The sequence below is a fragment of the Gigantopelta aegis genome, chromosome 6 (genome assembly GCF_016097555.1).
Source record: "Gigantopelta aegis isolate Gae_Host chromosome 6, Gae_host_genome, whole genome shotgun sequence".
Classification (NCBI taxonomy): domain Eukaryota; kingdom Metazoa; phylum Mollusca; class Gastropoda; order Neomphalida; family Peltospiridae; genus Gigantopelta; species Gigantopelta aegis.
The window spans coordinates 77206593-77233092 of NC_054704.1; the positions used below are offsets into that span (position 1 = coordinate 77206593).

At 36.3% G+C, this 26500-nt stretch overlaps 2 protein-coding genes across 3 annotated transcripts in view; one reads left to right on the plus strand and one right to left on the minus strand.

Annotated features, from left to right (window-relative positions):
• Positions 1-24065, minus strand: LOC121376205 (HAUS augmin-like complex subunit 3). Of its 2 annotated transcripts, none has more exons than XM_041504023.1 (14): positions 23978-24065; positions 20108-20284; positions 17670-17765; positions 15785-15868; positions 15422-15533; positions 14820-15020; positions 12081-12223; positions 11149-11283; positions 9834-10017; positions 8523-8675; positions 7034-7130; positions 5705-5858; positions 2340-2517; positions 1-818 (listed from the first exon to the last, which is right to left on the minus strand). In XM_041504023.1, exons 2-14 carry the CDS (start codon positions 20281-20283, stop codon positions 684-686), a joined length of 1848 nt encoding a protein of 615 aa, XP_041359957.1. In that variant the 5' UTR covers position 20284; positions 23978-24065; the 3' UTR covers positions 1-683. The 2 variants fall into 2 exon arrangements, with proteins under 2 accessions (XP_041359957.1, XP_041359956.1); XM_041504022.1 differs by having other exon boundaries at positions 23933-24061.
• A 485-nt stretch (positions 24066-24550) lies between these two features.
• The window catches only part of LOC121374733 (serine-rich adhesin for platelets-like), a 35595-nt gene continuing 33645 nt past the window's right edge, over positions 24551-26500 (plus strand). Inside the window, exon 1 of the mRNA XM_041501840.1 lies at positions 24551-24676. Coding sequence (XP_041357774.1) covers positions 24665-24676 — 12 coding nt within the window. The 5' untranslated portion in view covers positions 24551-24664. The remainder of the gene's footprint in view (positions 24677-26500) is intronic.

Consider the following 26500-nt stretch of genomic DNA (forward strand, 5'->3'; position numbering starts at 1 on the left):
TCTTTTCGATTAGCAGCAAGGGTAGTACAGGATAGTACGTACCACAGCCTTTGTTACACCAGTTGTGGAGTACTGGCTGGAACAAGAAATAGCCCAATGGGGCTACCGACGGGGATTGATCCTAAAGATATGGAAATGCACATATCTGTGTGCGGAAACAGGCACGATAAATCCTGCGCAGAATCGAGTTAATGGAAAGCAGGACTAAATAATAAATTGGAAGACTAGTATCAGTTAGAATATCAGTCTTTTGTGCACATAACATGGCTACGAAACTATCTAGTAATTTGTAGTTTCCTGGTCACTCAGTTAGTCAACATGTACTCAGTTAGTCAACCATCTGTTGAGGTTGCTGGTCATAAAATTAAGTCTACAAGTAGCTGTTGTGGTTGCAGCCGGGCTTTGGCACCATCTAATAACCGTTGCAGTTTGCTGGTCATAAAATTAGTCTAGGTGTATCTGTTGAGTTTGCAACTTGATTGCAGCACTGTCTAGTAACTGTTGCAGTTTGTTGGTCACAAGATCAGTCTGTGTGTATCTGTTTAGCTTGCAACCTGGTTTTGGCACCATCTAGTATCTGTTGTAGTTTGCTGGTCATAAGATTAGTTTACATGTATCGGGGTTGAGCTTGCAACTGGGTTATGGCACCATCTAGTAACACTTGTAGTTTGCTGGTCATAAGATCAGTCTGCGTGTATCTGTTGAGCTTGCAATCTGGTTGCAGCACTATCTAGTAACTGTTGTAGTTTGTTGGGCTTAGTGTAGAAATACTCAAATATCCGTCTTTCTTTAACTAGCAGCTCATCACTCTTCAAAGTCTGAAAAATACACCAGAATACTAACATTAATATAATTCAATGGATCCAAAACTTGAGGAAAGAAAGGTTTTTTTAAAGAATGCCAAGCACAATGGGGCAATCGGTGGCTGTTGGAAAAGGAAAGGAATGTTTTATTTATGACATCCCAGCAATTTAAACTAGATGGAGGGGGGTTGGGAAGGGGGGATCCTGAATTTTTGGTCTATATGAAAAAGAAACCCTGTCACAACAGGTTACTTATTGTGATTACAAAAAGGAATCTTTGTTTAATGACACCTAGGCACAGTATGCTGTCTAATATGGTTATTTCAACATTTAGTCGAGAAAGAGACAGCAAACCCACTCCTATAAAAAAAGCAAAAAAAGCACGGGTTCTTCATATGCCAGGGCTAGAAATGAAAAAAAAAATCTACATGCACCAGGTGCATGCTGAAAAAAAAGTTACATGCACCATTAAAATTCTGCATGCACCAAAAATAAGGTAAATCCTGTTAACAATGAGAAAAATACTATTTTAATTACCTTGATTACAGTGTTGATTATCATTTTCTTTTTAATTTAATTTAACTTTTTAACTGGATAAGATCTGTTGGTATAATATAAATTAGCCTACGGAATTCGACGAGTAGTTGCGATTGAAATAATCACTGGCTGACTTCGAGTCAACTACGCGAGTAACGCACATGCACGTTCGCAATCATCTGATCAAGTGCCCATATCTGAGGTCGAAAATGTTCAAGGCAGTTACGGTACTTTGTATTGATCACAGATCTGGCGGAGTTCAATTTGTCAGTGACGACAACAACTGTGTTATGCGTGTGGATACCCCAAAGTCGGTCTCGACCACCTTCCCTAATACCGTTCACGGATATAACCGAGATATTGCCGGCAATTTTCGCAAATATATTTCATGGAAATGACCGAAAGGGCGCCATTGTTGTAAGTAGGATTATGGGACACAAAATGGATGCGCCCATAAGATAAAAGTTATCGTTTTCATGTGGCGAACAGATTACGAAATGTATACGCAAAATTCACCAACTTGAGTCTGAATCTGGTAGACAACAGGATACTAGTATACGCAATACACAGTACTTGAAAAATATTAGCATGCACTGCGTGCACCCAGTTTTAAAAGTTACACGCACACGCAAAAATCAGCATGCACCGGTGCATGTATTAACACTGCATTTCGAGCCCTGTATGCACTTGCCCATTCAGTTCTACAGTACATACCATAGTCTTTGATGTACCAGTCGTGGGGCACTGATTGCAACAAATGAATGTTCTACATCCAAAGTGTTTCTGGTCAGCCCGAGTTTATAAAAAAACCGAAATGGATTTTAATTCTAACAGTTATGGAGACAAACACGAGTATTTTTATAGGCCATTTCGCCGTTTTAACATCACAGACTCTCTCACTTCAAACTGTTTTAACTTTATCCAGATATGTTACAGGTTGTAGACTAACCCAATTTAAGTGTCCGTTTTCACAGGCCTGCAACTTTAAATGACACTCACCTTCTGTTTGCTGCTGTAGTCCGAGACGATACTCACGATGGTGGCTTGCAGCTTGTGCACAATGTCTTTGAGTTGTGTCATCATCTCCTGTACCTGGTGAGGTCTCAGCATAGGTTCTCCGCCCGACGTGCTAGACCCAGAGTATATCTTGTCTTCCAGCATCAGCAAACTGTCCTCCCTGACAAAACAAAAAACATTAAGTTTCTTTCCTCCTTTCTTAAACTTCCCTCCACCCGAAATGCTAGACACAGAGTATATCTTGTCCTCTAGCATCAGCAAATTGTCCTCCCTGACAAAACAAACAAGAGTACCAGTGTGGTACATGATACGCCCATCGGAAGTTTGATGTAAAACAATATGATGTTCAGAATATAGAAAAATGATTTGATTTATTTGTATCACAGAGATCTAGTAATTGTATGTGACACACCACCATCCCAAGTTGTTCCTACATGTGAGGTTTGATGGTCCTGTATGCAAAATATGGTCCGGACAAGGATTTACTGTTATGTGCAGTAGACTGTGAAAAGTAGGTCACAGTGACACACCACCATCCCATGTTGTTCCTACATGTGAAGTTTGATGGTCCTGTATGCATCTGTATGTAAAATATGGTCCGGACAAGGATTTACTGTTATGTGCAGTAGACCGTGACAAGTAGGTCAGTGACACACCGCCATCAAAAATTGTTCCTACATGTGAGATTTGATGGTCCTGTATGCAAGATATGGTCCGGACAAGGATTTACTGTTATGTGCAGTAGACCGTGAAAAGTAGGTTACAGTGACCTAGTAATAATACGTGACACACCACCATCCCATGCTGTTCCTACATGTGAGGTTTGATGATCCTGTATGAATCTGTATGTAAGATATGGTCTGGAGAAGAAAAAGTTAACAGACAAATGGACCAATGGATAGACAACACCATACTATAATACAACCCATCATAGACAGGCATATAAAAAAACATTAATTTTTTTCTTCCTTCTTTAAACTTTTCTTTTCACTTAAAATTTAACAGTTAACCGTATACAGTGAATCCTGTCTAACCTGGATCACACCGGACAACTAATATTTATCCGAGTTAGACAGAATCCGGTGTTAAGAGGGTTGCATTTAAAAACTTTTAGAATTAGAACATTCGGGAAAATGAAAGTTGGCTGGTTTTGACAAGATTCTGATTTGTTTAGGGTCTGGTTTAGACAGATTTCACTGTAACTATACAGACCCTGCCATTTAAGGGGAGTCATCACTCCTGCTCCCCATCTCTCCCCTGAGACTAGTTCAGTAAGAGTAATTTTAGCTCCCCTTAGCATGTGAATTTATATATTGTATCAGTATAGTAATAGCTTACATGGTTTGCCATAATCTAAGGTAAGGGAGCAATTAAACACTTCCCTTAATTTTTTTCAGTGAGGTCTGTTATATTAATTTATTAACTTTTTTTTATGTCCATATTTGTTATTACTGTTGTAATAAACTACATGTATCCATATCATTCACATTGTTATATTCAATAAATCTGCTTATAACATGACTGTAAAGTGCTCCAAATTGTGACACTACTGTAACAATATTTGTTTCTAGGGTTAATAAATTTTATTTTAAAAAAAAAAAGAAAAAAAAAAGATTACAATTCCTGAACACATCATTTGAGTGGAGGTTATTATCTGTTACATTTGGAGCTCACATAGGAACTAGGTCTGTTGTGAACACAAGAATATATCCATAACCTGTCAGGACCTGAATCTCAACTGAATTGGAAAATTTAATGACAGCCACCACCCTAGCACTAAAAACACATCGGGTATTTGGTGTCAAACTAAGGTAAATGCATAAATGAATGACTGTATATGACAGATGCTGGTTTAAATTCCTTCGTTGGAGGTAAATGTATTTATTAAAGGGTGTTTATTATCTTTGAGAAAAAAAGAAGAAAGAGGCTGTATCTAATACATGCAGTGTGGTGGATATATTTGTAAGCATGCAATAGCCACCAGAAACCACTGCTTTCTAATGAGCACACTGTGATAATGTATAAATAATCGAACACCAGATGCAGTACTGTAGAAAACGTGGATCATTTTCTTTTCATGAATATGTAACCAGGGGCCTAATTCACAAAGGTCTGTTAGGCTCTGCTAGACAACAAAGCATCCTCTTTGCAAGTCCTTTAGCACTGCACTGCGGGATTGCACAGTTGTGAGAGTTTAGTGAATTAGCCCCTGACCTCTGAACCAGGCCCTGATCTTGCCAGCGATAAATGAGTAAGTAACTTGTTTAACATGTTCATATACCACTGGGGTTTCGAATACGCTCATCCCGAGTCCGACCTCCGATAAGTATGGCAGCCTGACTCATGACAAGAATGCCGGTGAAATTGGAGAAAACTTGGCTGTTGGGATGTTCGGACCAGACCACTTGCATGGGGAGGGGGGGGGGGGGGGGGGGGGGGGGAGGTGCACTTGTTGAGGACAGGTAATGTTGAAAAGAAATAACATTTTCTTCGCTGAAATACGGCTCAAATTGCCGAATTATTTCAAAAACGAAATCACACAACGGACGTCAAGACCCCAACTTGTTTATTGTCATAGCTTATTTGGCATCATGTCAGTCCATTTTTACTTTGGCGCCAGACTGTACATCGACACGTTGTCACCAGTCATGTGTTGTTATCCTCAGCCACATTCATTTCAGTAATGCCAGAATATACTATTACTTTTATTTTAACATAACGACACATTATCAACTACATAATAATATCACGTTTTTAATGAAACTGTTTTGCTTAAATTTTATTACCAGAAGTACTACTTTATATAAAAATATTACGATTAGAATCAAGTGTATAATTCAGAATTTTTCCAAATGAATGCGGAACAATGACAAAACATTACAGAATGTACCGATAAATATTCTCTTTGCCTATTTTTATGAAACTTCTCTAATTTCTGGGAAGTCACTTCTACTTTTTCAATTCTAGATTAGGACCTGCTCTGAACCTATGGCACTTTCTCCCAATGTCCTATAGACTAACCAGAACTTCCAACAGCAGGGGTGGGAATTGGTGAACTGTAAAAAAGAGGAAATCTAGAGGGGTCCCAGAAATACTTGAAATCCTAGGTTAAAATCTGTGCCATCAGACACATTTTGAAGGAAAGGACGATAAAATACGAGGAAATGCAATGTTCCATGAGAGGAAAACAGCTGATCCGAGGAGAATTCCCACCCCTGAACAGCCAATGAAATGACTATAATCTTCCACTGTGTCTTGGATGTCCTGTTCCAGTCTAAAGGACTAATAAATTGGAAGTGCCACAGGTTCATTGGTCAGGTTATGTACAGAAAGAAAATTATACGTACATCTCTTTGACCTTCTTGTCGTGTGTGGCGTATGTGTGGGATAAAGCGGTCTGTGCTGCTTCGTGTCTTTTCTCCAGTCTTTGTGCTGCCTCCACCAAACTACTCAGTGTTATAAACAGCGGCTTCTCATGGCGATCACTCGACTTCTCATCATCTAAATATCAAATAAAACAGTGTATACCTCCCTCAAAACAAAATGCTATTCTGGGATTACTTTTAAAGGGACATTCCCGAGTTTGCTGCAATTTTTAAGATGTTATCGACTAACAGAGGCTTTTTAACAATTGTAATTACATATCAAATATATTTTTCTGCATAACATATTAGTGGCCATATATTAAATGTGTTTCTGGTAGTTCTAATATTTGTACTAGGTTAAATTTCATTTTATTTGGCTTCTTACAAATATTAAGATGACCAGAAACACATTGAATATACAGACACTGATATTGTAAACAAGTTAATATATTTAACATGTAAGTTCAATCGTAGAAATATTTTATTAGTCAGAAACAGCTTACAATACAGCAAACTCAAGAATGTCCCTTTAACTTGGACCATGATGTTGAAAATATTCTCATTTAAGTGCTACAGGTAAAGTTAGTTTGTTTTTATTTAACGACACCACTAGAGCACATTGATTTATTAATCATCGGCTACTGGATGTCAAACATTTGGTAATTTTAACATATAGTCTTAGGAAATCCGCTACATTTTTCCATTAGTAGCAAGGGTCTTTTATGTGCACCATCCCAGAGACAGAATAATATACTAGTCGTGGTGCACCGGCTAGAATGAGAAATAGCCCAATGGGCCCACCGACGGAAATCAATCCTAGACCAACTGCACATCAAGCGAGCACTTTACTACTGGGCTACGTGCCGCCCCCTGCTACAGATACTTTCGTCTGTCAAACTATGGTGGTAAATTACCTTTCTTGTTATATTTAAAACAAGCAATGCAGTTTTCCATTTTTATGGGATTCATTTTAAGGATAAGGGTTTGTACTTTTTATAACTATGGTGTATGTGCAGAATTTTTTCCGACGTTTAAGGGGAAATATCACTCTCACTTCCCACCACTCCCTTGAGACTAGTTCAAGGAGAGCAATTTTGAGTTCCCCATAGCATGTGAATTTATATGCTATCAATACGGCTCCCCATAATCTAAGTTAGAGGAACATATAATCTCTTCTTTTTTCACACTGATCTGTGTTGACTGAAAGGTTACGTGTATTGCATGTAACAGCCGGCACTGTAGATACGACGTGATTTGGCGGAATGCACCCTTATAGTTACTTTAAGTTAGAATTCATCCCAACATGTTTACCTAGCATACAATGAAGTCGAGTGGTTGCCATGTCACGAGAATCGATAGTTCCCCGCTGGTGTCTTGCAGAGGTTAGTGCAGGGTCCTCCAACATTTTCTGTAAAGAATTTATTTATTACATTAGGACTGTTTGCATATTATAATTACCAAACTGTACAAGTATTTATGACTAGTCTTGTTGCATCAGCGCACCAGAGATGAGCAATACAATTTTTTACAGACAATTAAGATTCTAACAATTTGCTTGGCTAAAATTTGAATTTTATGAGAAAAAAAATTCTAACCAAAGATAAAGTTGTTTTGTTTAACAACACTACTAGAGCACACTGATTTATATTAATAGATATGGTAATTCTGACAGTCGTAGAAAGGAAACCTGCTGTTTTTCCATTAATTACAAGAGATATTTTATATGCACCATACCACAGACAGAATAGCACATACCATGGCTTTTAATATACCAGTCGAGGTGCACTGGCTAGGACAAGAAATAACCCAAAGGGCCCATCAATGAGGATCCCAAATTGACTGTGCATCAGGCAAACACTTTACTACTGAGTTACGTTCCACGCCTTTCTGACAGTCTGTCAAATTTCTAATACCTTTTAGGGTCCAGCTTAAAGCCTGCTTTCTGACCAATCACAGATAAATTAGGTAGTCAGATAAAAAAAAAAAAAAAAAAAATGCTTTATTTAACAACGCACTCAACACATTTTATTTACAGTTATATGGTGTCAGACATATGGTGTCAGACCACACAGATTTTGAGAGGAAACCCGCTGTCACCACTTCATGGGCTACTCTTTCCGATTAGCAGCAAGGGATCTTTTATTTGTGCTTCCCACAGGCAGGATAGCACAAACCATGGCCTTTGTTGAACCAGTTATGGATCTCTGGTCGGTGCAAGTGGTTTACACCTACCCATTGAGCCATGCGGAGCACTCACTCAGGGTTTGGAGTCAGTATCTGGATTAAATATCCCATGCCTACCAGCCTGCAGACCAATGGCCTAACCACAACGCCACCGAGGCCCATAGGTAGTCAAATAACTACAAACAAAACTGTATTGAAAGATGATCTTATATATTAGTACAATTTCAATATTCGATTCACAGGACTAGAATAGGAAGGAAATGTTTTAGTCAACGACGCACTCAACACATTTTATTTACGGTTATATGGCGTCGGACATATGGTTAAGGACCACACAGATATTGAGAGAGGAAACCCGCTGTCGCCACTTCATGGGCTACTCTTTTTCAATTAGCAGCAAGGGATCTTTTATATGCACCATCCCAGGCAGGATAGCACATACTACGGCCTTTGATGTACCAGTCTTGGTGCATTGGCTGGAGCGAGAAATAGCCCAATGGGCCCACGGACGGTCATCGATCCCAAGCCGACCGTGCATCAAGCAAGTGCTTTACCACTGGGCTACGTCACGCCCCCAGGACTAGAATAGATGCAGTGTTAAGAGCAAGCTTATTACCATTCTCTTCTCCCAGCCTGACAAAAGCTGCTTCAGCCTGAGTTGTACGGCCATCAGTAGATGCTGGACTTCGCGGTGGTGTCGTTCCTCCGCCGTATAAGCCATCAGCAAAAAATCAGTTCTAGCTCTCTGTACCACCAACTGCTGTATGACCTGTTGTAGTAGTTAATTGTTATTATCATCCATATGGTTTAAAATAATAAGAGAGTTAATAAAAATCATACGAAGCACACATGTAATAACAAGTGTAATGGTGTAATTTTTGGAAAGCAACATCATGTTGCTCTCGCTCGTGCAATTAAAAAACCCTGACAATGGTTCGTACAGGATTTAACAAACAAATTCAAGAACTTTTTAAGGACTTTTCCAGGTCCATTTCTTAGTTTTCAATGACTCATCACAGTGAAAATAACAACTTATAAAGGCTTTATTACCTATAAGGGACTTTACTTTAACTGTGATAAATTCATAATTTTTTTGGCCAAGTCCTCTTTTTCTTTTTCTTTTTTTTCGTACAGTGTTAGAATGACTGATGTGCATAAGGTAGTCTTCAGTCACAGTCCTAACGGCCAACTGATCAGCACTTTTAGATAATGAATCTCTGTCTGTGCCTGTTTCAGTTTCGTTCTTATTAATGAATGCCTGACCAATTTCACACAATGGTAACATGGCCGACTATATCTGTGCACATAGCTGCTACTGCTGGGGTTTTTTGCACAGTGGTATAAACACAGAAATGATCTGACAGAAATAAACAGATAAATTCAGATTTTACCGACAGTGACGAAACGATCGATCTGTACATATGTATTTTTAATTTATCACAAAATTCATTCCAGCTACAACTTAATTCATTTTAATAAACACTCTATTAGGTTTTATGTAAAATCAAGTACTTTTCAAGGCACATGTATGAAAATCAAGCACTTTTCAAAGCCTAAGGTCATATTCAAGGACTTTCCAGGCCCCCCTTCAATTTTCAAGGACTTTTCAAGATTGTGTGCACCATGTACTTGGTTATAGAAAACCTGGAAAGTTATAAAATTTCTAAATAATTTTTCCAGGCCCCTGAATGTAATGGAAAACTGAATTTTTATTAGAAGGTATGGAAAAGTTATGGACAAATCGGCCAATCAGTGATAACATCTTGCTTTTATAAAGTCTGTCAGGCATTGTTGTTTTCAAAGCTGGAGGGAATTTAAAATCTTTAAAAAAGTACTGGCATATTGTGGCTGATGTTCCTGGAAAGTTACGGAAATGTGTCCAGCTAAAAGTGTAGGAGCGGTGTGTATGACAAGTATATGTGCGTACCTGATCCTGGTTTGACGTGAAGTAGTCCTGCCTGGCTAGCTTTAACATGTAGTCACCGGTCACAATGCACGTCCCTTGTAACCCGGACAACTCGCGGATCAGTCGGGGAAGGTGACTCTCGGACAGCTTCACCATATCACACTGGACACCTTGGAGCAGACTGTGTGTCTTCTGTAGTTGATCACTGGGGAAGGGAAAAAGAATATGTTTATAGAGATTATTATACAAGCTTGTTTGTCTTACTGATTGTACGAAACGAGTGTCAGCAGGCCTTAAGATTTCAAATTTCATGGGAAACAATTTTTCAGTTCCATGCCTTGTGATCGTGGCAACCCATCGGAAACTGTTTTTAGGTTCCGGAAAAACAAGTCATAGGAACCCAATTTTAATACCATTGATGTAAATTATCGCAAAGAGACACGTTTTCAAACTCAATATTAAGTTCATTTTCGACACGCCCTCTCCATTATACGCATGGTTGTGATTTTGACATTTATAAATAAAAATAATAGTTTAAGCCTACCTCATTTCCTCTCATAATGAAACCACAGGAAATAGTGGGGCCTATTTGATTGCCACCGTCAGTACCAAGCACATGTGTAACGTCGACAGATGTCGACTTCAGTGACAGCAGTCAGAAGGTTAAATAGTTTCTACAAAATTATATTTGAATTTAAATACTATTTCTTGACCCCTATATTTAAAAGATACACTACAAATAATTAGTGCTGGTGATTTTGGTTCAAATGTGTAATGTGTTTGATTTGAGCATGTGTGAGAACTCTGATTTGGGTTTACCTGAACCAGAACATTGAGAAGTTCAGTCAACACAACAATCCGAATCGAATCTCATGACTGTGTCAAACACACGCTCCAGTAGTGTGAAACATAATAATTATCAGAAACATAATTTTAAAATAATATATATATATATATATATATATATATATATATATATATATATATATTATTTTTGTGAATAGTCGTACTCGATATAATAATCATGGGAAACAAAATTTTGGTCCATGATTTTACTGATAATCCTAGAAATATATTCAAAAAGAAAACTGTTAGTGTAATAATGAGATATGTGTATGGTACACAACATGGGCAGTGGAACATGACTGCAATATATTAATTTGATGTTTAACTGGAGGGCGGTGGCAATGAATTATCTTCAGAGTTAGGGGGCGCAGTGCCATCTCCACCTAGTTGAATGCTTGTCCATTCGTGCATGTTATCAAAAATGTAACTGTAGAGTAACAAAATTATTTCAACATGGTTTATCTAAGCACCGTAAATCTTGTTGAAATACCTTAATGTCTTTTTATCTTTTGAGAATCTGCCCAACTGTAATCTTTGTAGCACATCCTCCAGCTGATATAAACTTGATTTGAGTCTTTTTTCATCAACCAGGGCATTGATCCGCTGGCATTCACTTTTGGGATACCTGTTATATATTATAATACAATTTTAAAAATATTATTTTGAATGTTTTAGTGAAAACTGTAATTATGATCTATGAGCTAAGCCAATTTACTTGTTCATTGTACAATATAGTATGTAAAATTTGAAACAAATTCAATCACTAAGTTGGGGAACATTTGTTTTTAAAATATTGATTAGCGATATTTCTAGTTAATTGAAAATTGATTAGCAACTACTGTTTAATATTTTTAAATTGTGAAGCGATCTCTGAATTGCGACGTGATACAGAACAAAATGTTGCCTGTAGTTATCATTCCATGGGTTTCTTCTTTTTTAAAAAGGAAAAACTGCATTTAGTATTGTGATTAGTAGAAATATTCTTCAATCATATGTTATTAAAAAACCTGTTGAGTAATATTTTCATTAAGACTTAAAGAGGAAGGAAGGAAATGTTTAATTTAATGACAAACTCAACACATTTTATTTACGGTTATATGGCATCAGACTTAAGGTTGAGGACCACACAGATATTGAGAGGAAACCTGCTGTCGCCACTTCATGGACTACGCTTTTCGATTAGCAGCAAGGGATCTTTTATACGTACCATCCCACAGACAGGATAGTAGATACAGCTTTTATTACACCAGTTGTGGAGCATTGGCTGGAATGAGAAACAGCCCAATGGGCCCACCGATGGGAATTGATCCTAGATCGATCTCGTATCAGGCAAGCACTGTACCACTGAGCTACGTCCCACCCCGACTAAAGAGTGTGACAAAGAACTAATGGCATGTATGAAAAACATTACGTGTGACTTACGTCCGCTGCAACCTTTTAAGTTCGTCACTGTGACTGGCATTCACATTTTCTTCTTCTCCTCTCACAAGCAAACTGTTTGGATCGCTCACTTCCAACAGTTCATATCGAGAATCTTCGGTCTGGCCTGCAACCTCAGCAATACCCTGCGAAAAACAGAGCCATAAACAGATACTAGCTGGTCAGAAAAACAGAACCCACAAACAGAGACTAGCTGGTCAGAAAAACAGAACTCACAAACAGACTAGCTGGTCAGAAAAACAGAACCCATTAACAGAGACTAGCTGGTCAGAAAAACCAAGTAATTACATAACTGATGGCTGAATAAATTTTTTCTATACAACAGTAACAAAATTATTATATAAACAAACTTTTATTAAAGGGACAGACCCTAGTTTTTAAACACTACAGCATATTTTTCACTATTAGAGCCGTTTATGATAATTGAAATCATACATTACTCTTTTGTATTGCTTAGATTATCCATTTCCATATAACTGAAGTGTTTCTGGTCATCCTAGTGTTTCTAACACCACAAAATGCATTTTTGATATTCTTTAAAAATGCACATGTGTCTGATAAGTAACGGTTATGGAGTCGCATTTTAGTCTATTTTTCAGGGTATTTCAAAGTCACAGACTCTTGTTTCACTCTATTGTATCCAAAGTGGTTACAGGTTTATAAATTAAACAAACTCTGTGTCCATTTTTACGGGTTGAAACTTGGGTCTAGGTGAAAAATATGCCTTAGTGTTTAAAAACTAGGGTATGTCCCTTTAACAAAATGCTATCATTAACCTGATAAAGCTGGAATAGTTGAAACAAGCCTTTTAGTACAGAAGACCAGTGTTTGGAAACGGTTGCAATTTAATCATTGATCATCCGTTACAATCGGATGGCATTAACAGCTCATCTTTCTATTACACACTCAGTTAGAATTATATATAAACATGAGGCTTTGAATTATAGGGGAATAGGGGCCTAATTCACAAAGCTCTCTTAGGCTCTGCTAGACAACAAAGCATCCTCTTTGCAAGTCTTTTAGCACTGCACTGTGATATCGCAAAGTTGCAAAAGTTTCGTGAATTAGGCACCAGGCCCCTATTGCCGTATTCACCAGGATCTAGACCTTACAATGCCTAATGTTACTTTTAATAACTATTTAATATCTTTTTTCTATTTGTACACATAAAAACAAACAGCAAACCCAACATATTTACATCAATTACCGTATATCTTCGCCTATAAGTCGAATTTTTTTCACCCAAAAATTATTTTATAACTTGGGGGGTCGACTTATAAGAGGGTAAAAAAAATTCACCAAAAAATATTACTGTTTTGGGGATTATTTTACAAATTTTATTGTTGAAGTATGCCATGTATTTATACTCAAATATGTTAATTTGACACATTTATTTTTTATAACCTATTTTTTTTGGCATTAGAACGGTTTTGGTTATGCGAAAAGGCGTACGATCTCACTCACATGCCAAGACAACAGTCCACTTAGTTAAATTAACAGTCATCACTAATAGTAAAAATGTAAACAATACTAACTACCTGTTGCCTGAGTTTATTTTGAAATCTGGTCACTGGCATTAATGGTTGTTCAAACAATGTTTTGGCGGTGATTAACTTCATGAATATTACTGAGCTTTCCCTTAAAATAGACTGATCTCTGCAGTTCACTATCTAGAGCAATAGGGACACACATCATTTGGTACAAAAACCAGTGTACTTTCCAGAGTTATCCTCCTTACATGTATTTAATATGGCGGCAAAACGTGATACTTTCAGTTTTATCGTAGTGATCTGTTGTCAGTGTTTATAAATAAAGTTGTTGTCTGTGCACAAAACCATCTGTACAATACTATACAGTAACAGTCAAACAGCTTTCACTCTCTACTAAGGGAATATTTCGTTTTGATGCTATGTAATAATGATAGTTTGATTGGAATAGTCTGATTATATTGCGATGTACAAAACGTGAAAACCGAAGTTTGTAAAATAATTTTCTTTTGTTCAAATATTATTGTTCTCATGTGCTGAAAATAAGAAATATTTCAATATTTATAAGTAGTTTTTCATGGGTCGACTTATAAACGGGTCAATAAAAAAATACGTTTTCAGGGCTTGAAATTAGGGACTCGACTTATAGCCGAGATCGACTTACAGGCGAAGATATACGGTACATCACCTGGAGGAACAGTTACAGTTAACATTTCCTTACACAATCGATAATGGATTTTTTAAACTGATCATAACATCGGTTGAGCCATACCAATCAATGTTTGATTATAATCGATCACTGGAACATCACTAATGAATAGAATAGAATAGATGTTTAACACCACCCCAGCACGAAAATTACATCACTAAGGAAGAAGGAATTTTTTTTTTATTTAACGACGCATTCAACACATTTTATATATGGTTATATGGTGTCGGACATATGGTTAAGGACCACACAGATATTGAGAGAGGAAACCCGCTGTCGCCACTACAGTGGCTACTCTTTTCAATTAGCAGCAATGGATCTTTTATATGCACCATCCCACAGACAGGATAGTACATACCACAGCCTTTGTTACACCAGTTGTGGAGCACTGGCTTAACAAGAAATAGCCCAATGGGTTCACCGACGGGGATCGATCCTAGACCAACCGCGCATCAAGCGAATGCTTTACCACTGGGCTACGTCTCGCCCCCTACATCACTAAGGAAGGCATGTTGTAAAATTCACCTGGAAGAAGCGTTTCTTTGTAAAGTCGTTCAAATGCTGACAGAACTTTTCTTCTGCTGTGAAGTACTCATCCAGACTGAGTTGTGAGAGGAAGACGCCATCGTCCGATTTCTCCGTGGACGTCTGTGACACGTCACGCTGTTTATACAACTCGTTGAGTTGACCGACGCTTTCAATCAGTTCCTTGAGGCCATAATTCACCTAGAAACAATAAGCATGCTGAGAGTAAAGTTTAAAGGTTTTTTGTTTAATGACACCACTAGAGCACATTGATTAATTAATCATCGGCTATTGGATGTCAAACATTTGGTAATTTTGACTTAAATCTTAAGAGCGGAAACCTGCTTCATTTTTCGATTAGTAGAAAGGGATCTTTTATATGCACCAACCCACAGACAGGAATGCACATACCACAGCATTTGATATACCAGACATGGTGCACTGGCTAGACCGACAGACTAACTTAGTCCTTATCATAGGCTACATTTCAGTCAACTTATTAAATTATTTGTTTAAATATAAGATACGGGATGACATTGTCGACCACACTATAGAGGTTTCTTTTGTTTTTTCAAAGATTTATTATATTTGTAGAATATTACCTCACTGTTTGTTTGATGGCACTGATCCAATCTTTTTTTAAACTGGCTTTTCACTTCAGATTCCAATGACGGCAACTTTGACAATCGATAACTTAAAGCAGTGTGTCGAACACTAAAGTAAGAAAAAAACATTTAAAACAAGTTGATTTTGGGAGTTTTAAAAAAAAAACTAATAAGCTGATATTGTTCTGTAGAAAAACCAAGCATTTTGAGAAAATGTCCCCTATGGGACAACAACATTACTCTGTATCTACCGTATCTACCATAGTTGTAACTAAAGCCCAAAAATTCTTATGGCTTTATTGTATGAAAATAAATGTAATGTAAACAAACTGTGCTTAGAAATTCCCATTGACAACTTACCTCAGTTTGTTTCTTCGTTGCAATAAGTGATGCTTTTTCTTTTTGCAATTTTCTAATCTCTCAGACAGGCTTGATACTTCAGCCCTACAATAAAATATTTAAAAGATACACGTAATCCGCCAAGACTATCAAGCTGTTAACACAGGGCACAATATTTCATGCGAACTGTCGTTCTGTTCATGTGATGGTTACACAACTTTAATTTCATGTGAACTGCTAATCGGTTACGTAGTGAACGTTTACATTTTAATTCAAAGTTACAAACATCAGAATTTTAATAGCTATGCAAATATAACAAGCATTTTGAGTAGTACTGCTAAAGAAATACATTTCCTTTACCAGGCCCAACAATTATTCTCATCTCTTAAATACAAGGGCCATAACTCTGAAAAGTGGGTAAATCACCACTAAACTTCAATTTGATCTGTAAAGCTATATACAAAAGATAAAGCTATATACAAAATTTTATCTTGATATCTCCCGGCAATGCAAAAATCCATCTCCTAAGTTCAAAGGCCATAACTCTGTTAAAAATAGGTAAATCGACATGAAAGTCAAATTTGATCTGTAACAGTACGTGATACATCTTATATACAAAATCTCAGCTCAATATCTAAAGGTCTTCTGAAAAAAAGTCCAGAAAACAAATTTTGACATATATTAAGTTCAAGGGCCATAACTCCATTAAAAATGGGTAAATCGCCATAAAAGTCAAACCTGATCTGTAACAGTACGTGATAAACCTATACACCTTTGGTTGGACCGGTAGGAGACTAATACCAAAAACAATCAGTTACCTTAGTGAAAATCATGTGAACCAAGTTCCGGTTACATAAGATTTTGAAATATTGTCCCCTGTTAACAGTTTCTATGACCCCCCCCCCCCAAAAAAAAACAACAAACAAGACTATATGTAAAAATTACCAAATGTTTGACATTCAATAGCTGATGATGAATAAATCAATGTGCTCTAGTGGTGTTGTAAAACAAAACGTTCTTGGTGTGACATATTATTGATTTTAATTAAATAGAGAATACGACATGAAAATGGCTGTTAGATACCGTTTATCTTACGAAACCAGGTTTAAAATAAATTTGAATATCTTTTCTAACTAAAATTTATTTACAACCAGGGGCAGGATTTAGCTCCGTCAGTTATGTCACAGGATTGAACCACCTCAGTAGATCCATTCAATTGATTGAGTTTTTCTCGTTCCAACCAGTGCACCACACATGGTCAAATGCTGTGGTATGTGCTTTCCTGTCTGTGAGAAAATGCATATAAAAGATCGCTTACTACTAATGGACAAATGTAGTGGGTTTTCTTTCTAAGACTATATGTCTAAATTATCAAATGTTTGACATCCAATAGCTGATGATTAATTAATCAATGTGCTCTAGTGGTGTCATTAAACAAAATAAACATTAACTTTAACTGTATTTACAGCCATTGCAATAACATTTGCATCACAGTATAATCAGCTTCAGGTTAACTTATACAATCAATTTTTATCACTTTTCCCCCACCATGACTGGTATATCAAAGATCATGGTATGTGCCATCCCGTCTGTGAAATGGTGCATATAAAAGATCCAATGAAAACATGTAACGAGTTTCCTAAGACTAAAAATGTAAAAATTAACCAATGTTTGACATCCAATAGCCGATGATTAATAAGTCAATGTGCTTTAGTGGTGTCACTAAACTAAACAAAACAAACTATCTTTTTTTCGCCCATTTGATGGTATGTCTGTCATGACTGGGTCAACAGCTAGGAGTAGCCCACAGTGTGTTATTGGTATGTGTTATCATAAATAGCGAATGGTTTTCTCATCAATGGGTGTGTTAGAAATCTGTTTACATATGTATATAAGTTATATTTACTCAAGTGATTCCTGTGAAAGAGATGAATCCGAAGATGTTGCAACAGCCTTCAAGGCATTATCCAGAATGCAATCTCCTGCTTCAATGTCATGGTATCTGAAAAATAATGCAAAAAAAGCATAACTAGCAATGTAATATATATGTGTATGTATCTTATTAATGCTTTCTTGAATGCATGCATGCTAGAGTTTTCTTTCTGTACAGTAATTATTTTCACAAGTACATGTATCTGAAATCCAGCAACTACAAAATATATGATGCAAGCAGCTGTAGGTATTACTACTACAGTAGTATTTTCATTTCCTATTGTCACGGGGATCCTATAATACCCGTAACTGAATAAAACACGATTATCCAAATATCTATTAGATCTCTCTGTATCGGGCAGTCTAATACCCGAGTGGCTCGGCTCTAGGTTTATTCAGAGATACGATCTTATATAAATATATATAGCACGTTTATTCACTAGAAAACACAACAAAACACAATACACTTTGGAATCTGTATTAACACTACGCTGACAAATGTACTTGCCACAATAGTTAATTAACAACAACAAATATAACAACCCAGAACTAATCACTTAATTAGTTAATCACTAGGTGTCTAGTTTACACAATATTCTAATCACTTCACCGTGATACAACTCTATTCCTAACTGGTTAATTTTTAATTAACCCTTAACTACTCATTCAGTAACCTTGTAATACAGAATTAATACTGGTACCTATCACAATAAAGACAATAACCTACAGTTTACCTAGGTCCTCTAGGATGACCGGCTAAGCTTTATATTACCAAATACTCATATAAAAAATATTAGAACAGTGAAGCCTACAATTTACTTCATCAGATTATGGGAGACACTGTCTAAAAAATATTGGTATAATACAGTATTAAAATATTTAAAGTCACATCAATCACATCAAGGTTATACAACAGCAGAAAAATATATTTACCACATCCGGACTGAACTTATATAGATCGTTCAGTGGACGACGTCCGTTCCCCTGGATATTTCCAATGTTTCTCCCCGATATATCTAAAATCCTATCTATTTATTCAAAAATCTCAGAGACAGCGAATATCGCCTGGGGGCACACGCGGTACCTCACCTATCAGGTGATATGCCCCAACTCCCAGAGACGGTATTTTTTTCTTAGATGGCCAGACTTATTGTCACCAGTTCGCTAGCAATACCCCGGTCATAAACTGCACTACCGGAGTTATTACGTATCTACTGGCCACATGGCCTCCACACCTGGTCTAAGTGTAATCTAAGTGTGTATTAGGGGGTACAGTCGCGCAGAGGTATTACGTAACCAAGCTTTTGATTTTATGTATGCATAAGAACAAATGCAAATCTCAGCCAATTTCACATAATATTATATTGATTATCTAGACGAGGTGATGTCTTGACTTTGGGAAATTAAGTATAAACGTTTCCCTGCTACTAATGGAAAAATGTAGCAGATTTCTTCTGAAGACTATGTGTCAGAATTACCAAATAGTTAAAAGCTCTAGTGTGCTCTAGTCATGTCATCAACCAAACCAATATAGATCGTTCAGTGGACGACGTCCGTTCCCCTGGATATTTCCAATGTTTCTCCCCGATATATCTAAAATCCTATCTATTTATTCAAAAATCTCAGAGACAGCGAATATCGCCTGGGGGCACACCCATATCAGGTGATATGCCCCAACTCCCAGAGAAGGTATTTTTTTCTTAGATGGCCAGACTTATTGTCACCAGTTCGCTAGCAATACCCCGGTCATAAACTGCACTACCGGAGTTATTACGTATCTACTGGCCACATGGCCTCCACACCTGGTCTAAGTGTGTATTAGGGTGTACAATCGCGCAGAGGTATTATGTAACCAAGCTGCACACGGCCCTCTAAAACAATTAACATCGCCACAGGCGAAAAGATAAGAGCATGTTCTGTCACACCTATATAATATGGTGGATCAGTGTCGGGAATTGATTTCAGTTTTATTGATCCTTTATAATCGGTTTGCAAACTTTGCATCAATTAACTTACAATTAAAATAAATTTGAACTTACAACAGAGTTGAATTAATGATACTGTGTTTCTATGGTTGTGTCTGTTAAAACAGACATATATGAATTAAATGTCATTAATTTAATCTTTAATAACTTTTGATTTTATGTATGTAAGAACAAATGCAAATCTCAGCCAATTTCACATAATATTATATTGATTATCTAGACGAGGCGATGTCTTGACTTTGGGAAATTAAGTATAAATGTTTCCCTGCTACTAATGGAAAAATGTAGCAGATTTCTTCTGAAGACTATGTGTCAGAATTACCAAATAGCTAAAAGCTCTAGTGTGCTCTAGTCATGTCATCAACCAAACTTTACCTTCATATAAAATTAAAAAGATGAACACCATAATAAGCACTTAGTGACTTACTCTTTCAATACATTTGGATCTACAATATTCCGCTGAGAAATATTAGTGCAGAACCAATTTAAAAATGGTACTGTGGCCTCATTTTCAAATATCCAATCAAATGTTTTATCAGTGATCTGCTCAGCATTAGGATAACCCAACTGCTTCAAGGTTTCCAAGAACTGTGATCCATTCATACTAAAAATAGAAGAAGAAAACACTTTTTAAAATCGGGTGTTTGTTCCTTTGCTCTTAATTATACATGTGATCTATCCCCCACCCCACCCCCCCCCACCCCCCAACATACATACTGCAGTGTTCTCGATGGCCCATCCCCTTTGAATTTTGCTGTCCCCAGTTTTATTTTTCTGTGCCCCCATTTATTTCTACCCACCCTGCAATTCAGGGAACATTTTATTCAGTATGTCAGAAATCGGTACACAAGTTTTAGGGATCACTACACAATTCTGTAACACTAAATACTAAAGCCCAAACTATTAGATATTCCCCACATTTTGTACAGACAGAAATCTTGAAAAAAAAACCCACATTACAATGACACAGATTCCACATATTAGATGATAACAATTTTGAAAAAAACACATTACAATGACACAGAGTCCACATATTAGATGATAACCATTTTGTAGACAAAAATCTTGAAAAAAACATTATAATGACACAGATTTCACAGATTTCACATATTAGATGATAAACCACGTCTCCCAAATCCATCCCTCTTGAAAAGTATTCCATAAAAAAGTAAAATGGAAGACAACGAAAACCTGCATGCTTTTCCATCCTATGAGATCTTAGCAAAGTCTAGTATGTGGAATTTGTCATTGCAATGTTTTTTTGGTTTTTACAATTTCTGTCTGGACAAAATGTGAGTAAAATCTATTGGTAATTAAAGGTAGGAGAAAATTTATCATAGTTATTAACAATGTGGTTCTGACTTTCAGTCGCTATTAAATTTTTAAGCGAATACTAAAAGTAATGGCAAATGCTGCAAATCAAAATTTTTAAAACAAAATGTTCCCTGTTATTTCAAATTCATTTTATGACATTGATCTCCAATCTGTGTAGGCTGTCTGCACTATTGACATCAAAGAAAATAAGCCACTTGTTAGGTGGTTCTCTATGCTAATCAAGTTGTATACACATGTGTTACATGCAGTATTCTCGCTGCTCCATTTAAGCGGGGCAGGCGACCCCACTATTGCATTTTGCTGCCATGCTTTCGTGTTTTTCCGCCCCATTTATTTTTCTGTGCCCTTCTTTATTTTTCTGCATTCTATATTTTACAGCATCCAGCTCCATGATTTCAAAATGGCAATGCACACTTTTTCACACCCCGACAAAAAAATTTTTATCAGTCAGAGTATACAAAACTGACGAAATACTTCAATGTTTACAAGTTATACAAAACTGACGAAATACTTCAGTGCTTACAAGTTACCATAACATAATTTAACAGTATTTTTACTAATCTCTATTGTGTCCCATTCCAGTATCCATTTGTACACACACAATAAAAGATATGCAGATTTGATTGCTCATAACTGATGATGTTTACTTACTGTCATTTCTTTATTCAACAATTCTTTATAACATTAAAAACTTGGGGGGTGTTTTTTTGTGTGGGGTTTTTATGATTTTTTTTTGGGGGGGGGGGGGGAATTTCACTGCTTACAAAAACAATGGCAGTGTTCATCATTAAAATCATTTATCTTGGGTGCCAAATAATATATACACCGACTTTACAAAAACAAAACTTTTTATCAGCTGGCAATATCAATGCAATCGATTCATTCAATGAAGATGGAAATAAAAATAACAAGAAACATGTCATCCTACACTACTTTTCATTAAAATAATAATATTAAAGCTTTGATCAGTTCAGCAAAAGGCAAGATTTCCAAACATTCTGCATTCATTAACTTTAATTTATTTTTAGTTTTAAGTTATTTTATTAAATTTAATTCATTTTCAGTTTTATGGGGGGGTTTTGTATTTATTATGGAACGAGAAATGACTTCACCAATTCTTTTCCACATACAAGACTGTTCTGAGCTTTATTTCCCTCCAATAAGGGCAGATAACAATAACTGCGCGTTTAAAAAATCCCCACTTTTTCCTTTAATTCAAAGTGAAGATCGTTTCAAAGTAAGTATTTCTTGGTCTCCATAACTCGAAATAGATCAGAATACACGATTAGGGTGGGGAAAACGTGATGGCAGTCGTTATTTTGACCGCAATTTCATTCCGAGCAGAATTGCTTGGAACATTCCTATCTAGCTATAGGTGTAATGCGTTCGCCAGATTAACCTTGTGCATACTGGATCGTAGTCATAACGGCCCCAGTACTAAACGGCCTTAACAATAATTGGTCAAAACGGCCCTAAAAAAGTCAAAACGGCCAAAGTGAAAAAGTCAAAACGGCCAAAGTGAAAAAGTCATAACGGCCTTTGAAAAAAGTCAAGACGGCCTTAGTTATAATACTTTAAAAATGTATTTCATCTACACAAGTGTCAAGAAAGATAACTGTGCAAAGACAGTTTTTATAGTACGGTCTCACTACACGGATATTATCTGCGTCTTATTTATGTTTGAATAAACAGAGTTTAAAATCTATTATGTGGTTAGTGTACTAGTACATCTGTCTTAATATGTAGATTTTAAGTACAGGTAAGTTTTGGAGAAACATGAATAGTTATTATTATAACCATTCCAAACACATCTCCCGAGCCATTATACAAGAGATTGCACCAAGCAAACCCAACCCTACCTCAAAGCCCATTTAGCTTATAATGAACTTATAATGAGCTGTTGTGTGTGTATTATTTTCATTATTATTTAAGAATTAAATGTTATATTTCTGACGTTCATGCGATGATAAACACCAAAACAGTTTTACACACTGCCGTTCATACATAAATGTGTAGGCTAAAACGGTTTTGGTGTTTATTATCGCATGAACGTCAAAAATATAACGTTCAATTGTTATAATTCTTTTCAAATACAAGGTCAGTTGGTGGTCTTAATTATATTAGTAAATTGGGGGACAGGCCCGTTGTGGCCCCCGGGTGAGCAGCGCCACTAGGAACTCGTTCAGACGATACGCACTCACCCGGAAAACCTAGATGGTTCACTAACCCTCCACCCCTTTCTGTGATTGAATTCAGTGTTGTTAAATAAAATGTTAATTGGTGGTCTTAATTACAATAGTATATTGCGTTGTGTATGCTAATAAATTGTTACCAGTGATTCCGTTGTTTTGGTTGTTTTTATATATATGTTTATATAGGCTATATTGATTACTAATTATTACTAATGGGAATTAATTTAACGTGATAGTACCTATTGGCCGTTCTGACCATTTCTTTTGGCCGTTTTGACTTTTCCTTTGGCCATTTTGACCATTTTCTTTCGCCATTTTAACTTTTTTCTTTGGCCGTTTTGACTTTTTTCTTTGACCGTTTTGACTTACATGTTCAGGGCCGTTTCATCATGGGGACGTTTTGACTGCATAGCGTGCATACTTAGGCCTACATACAAGGTAAAGGCTTCAAGGTTAATCTTGATGAACTACCTTTGATATAGAGGGTTACGGGTTGAACTCTTTTCGGGGGGGGGGGTGTTGTTTTGTTTGTGTTGTTGTTGTTTTTTGTTGTTGTTTGTGGGGGGGGGTTTGTTTTTTTTTTTTTTGGGGGGGTATTGTGGGCTGGGGTGAGTCACGGGGTAGCACCCTTTTAATTTTTATCCAGCGAGAATATTCGTTACGGTTACATGGCACACACAAACACGAGCGCTGATAAACAATTTTGAGATCAAACAATTTACTACCTTTCTCCGTATACGGTAGAGATAGCGTTTATAACAAACAAACACCTAAAAAGTTGAATCCTTTCCTGTTTCTCTCGTCAGTTTACCAAGTTTATTTTGATTTCTTTCATTTTCGCCGCTGAAACTGTTGTCACTTGTATTAGTACTAAATGTGGTGTTCCAACATGCAGCATTCCAAAGTCTTTCAATGAATGTGAATGTGACATCTCCAAAAAAGCACGATTTTTTTGGTTTAACTTATTAATAATAATAATAATAACAATAAATAATTAACATGGTAAAAGTCTATCTTCTGACACCAACATAATATGATGTGAACCACAAACTGCATGTCAAGTGTTTTTTTAAAAGTTAAATAACGTTATTTTTCAACTGAAAATGACTAGGAAATAACTTCTTTTGTATTGCATGGTTTTTAAATATTTCTTTTATATTTTTAAAGATTTTTAATCGTGTCTTTTAACATTTAAATATTACAATAACAATATTGGATAACTGGAGAAAAGCATTATTTGAAGACAAGTTTAAACACGTTTTTAGTCAGTTGGTCGCGTGTCTGTATATGTGTTTTAGTATGATTGTTATAGACCAATCAAATTAGACGTTCACAAACCGGAAGATATTATGGAAATGGCGCTGAAGTTGAAAATTATTATTTGATCTGTTTAATAATTGTAGTATATTGTGTGTTAGTACCATTATGGGTATTTGTCTATATTGTGATCTTCAAAAATGAATAAAAAGGTTGTCATTTCATATTCTTTACATCAAAACTAATTATTGTAAAATATTCCATTTATTATTTTTATTTTTAGAGAATTTCGATTTTTAATCTGATCATGTTATGAGTGATGATGCTGACGAATAAATGTTTTCACTGATTTCCATCAAAGTTGAGCTGAAATTCATATTTATGTTAAATTATAAAATTTAAAGAAACGCCTTACATTTTACTGCAAAGCCAGTTGAGCGCAGGATGTAGCTCAAGCAGTGGCACTGGTAGAGTTAGTTTATCAAGATTAACCTGAGTGCAAGCACATTGTGAGTTAATCTGCCAGAGGCATTACACCATTAGCTGTTTCCAACGGTTCCGAGGAATTTTGTTCTGGAACGGAATTGCAGTCAAAATAACTACCATCACGTTTTCCCATCCCAATCGTGTATTGAGATCTATTTCGAGCTCATGGAGACCAAGAAATGCTTACTTTGAAACCATCTTCACTTTGTATTAAAGGAAAAAAGTCTGATTGTGTGTTCTTTTTCACCAAGCGGATTCTAGCAGCCAATTACGCTGGCAGACAATTTCAGCAGACACGCATGGCGACTTTCTAAACACCGGACTCATACGCCTTTTGATTGTTATCTGTATTTCCCACTTTTTTAAACACACTGTTATGCTAATTATTAGTTAGTATTCACAATAACTTAAGAATTTCAGAGTTTTAAAGAGTATCTTTATACAGTGGACTCTGTCTAAACTGGATTCTGTGTAATCCGGATCTCTGTGTAAATGGGTCCATTTCTAAAGCCCCATCCAGCTACCATTTATCTCTTAGGTATAAATCTCTGTCTACTCCAGACTCCGGATTAAAAATCAAGAAACCTGTCACTCATTATAAAAGGGCCTGCAGATGGATGGAATGAATATTTATAAAAAAAAATAAACAGATTTATCGGTCAATCGGGTTGTGGTCTTTACGAAACTAGTTGAACACTCCCATCTTACTGTAGTACAGAATGATTACGTCAGATGTTAAAAAAGTGCTTAATAAAATGGTTATGGTGTATAAATTATACAGATATTTATCATATTAGTAACAATATAAGACTATGAAAATTAGTCTTGGTTATTATGTTTTTGTGTGGATTTTTATATAAAGATAATCTTTAAAACTCTTAATTCTTAAGTTATAGTGAATACTAATAATTAGCATAACAGTGTGTTTAAAAGTGTGGGAAATACAGATAACAATAGAAAGGTGTATGAGTCCGGTGTTTAGAATGTTGCCGTGCGTTTCTGCTGAAACTGGCTGCCAGAATCTGCTCGGTGAAAAAGAACACACAATCAGACTCTTTTTTTTTCCTTTAATTCAAAGTGAAGATGGTTTCAAAGTAAGTATTTCTTGATCTCCATGAGCTCGAAATAGATCACAATACACAACTGAGATGGGAAAACATGATGGTAGTCGTCATTTTGACTGCAATTCCGTTCCGAGCAAAATTCCTCGGAACCATTGGAAACAGCTAATGGCGTAATGCTTCAGGCAGATTAACCTTACAATGTGCTTGCACTCGAGGTTAATCTTGATGAATTATTGTAGAGCATGATATCGTGGAGTAATCAATAGTCATGCAGTAACATTTAAACTTACCTCACAAGCACTCATGAACAGTGTCGGATATTTAAAATTTCGGGCAGTATCCCAGTTGGATACTAACATTTCAAAATCTGGTATCCCACCTGAGAATTTAGTATTCCACTTAAATGAAATTCTTAAATAACATCGTGACAAACTTGGATGATACTGTTCTCGTTCCAAGTCTATTGTAACACTGCAATCAAAATCG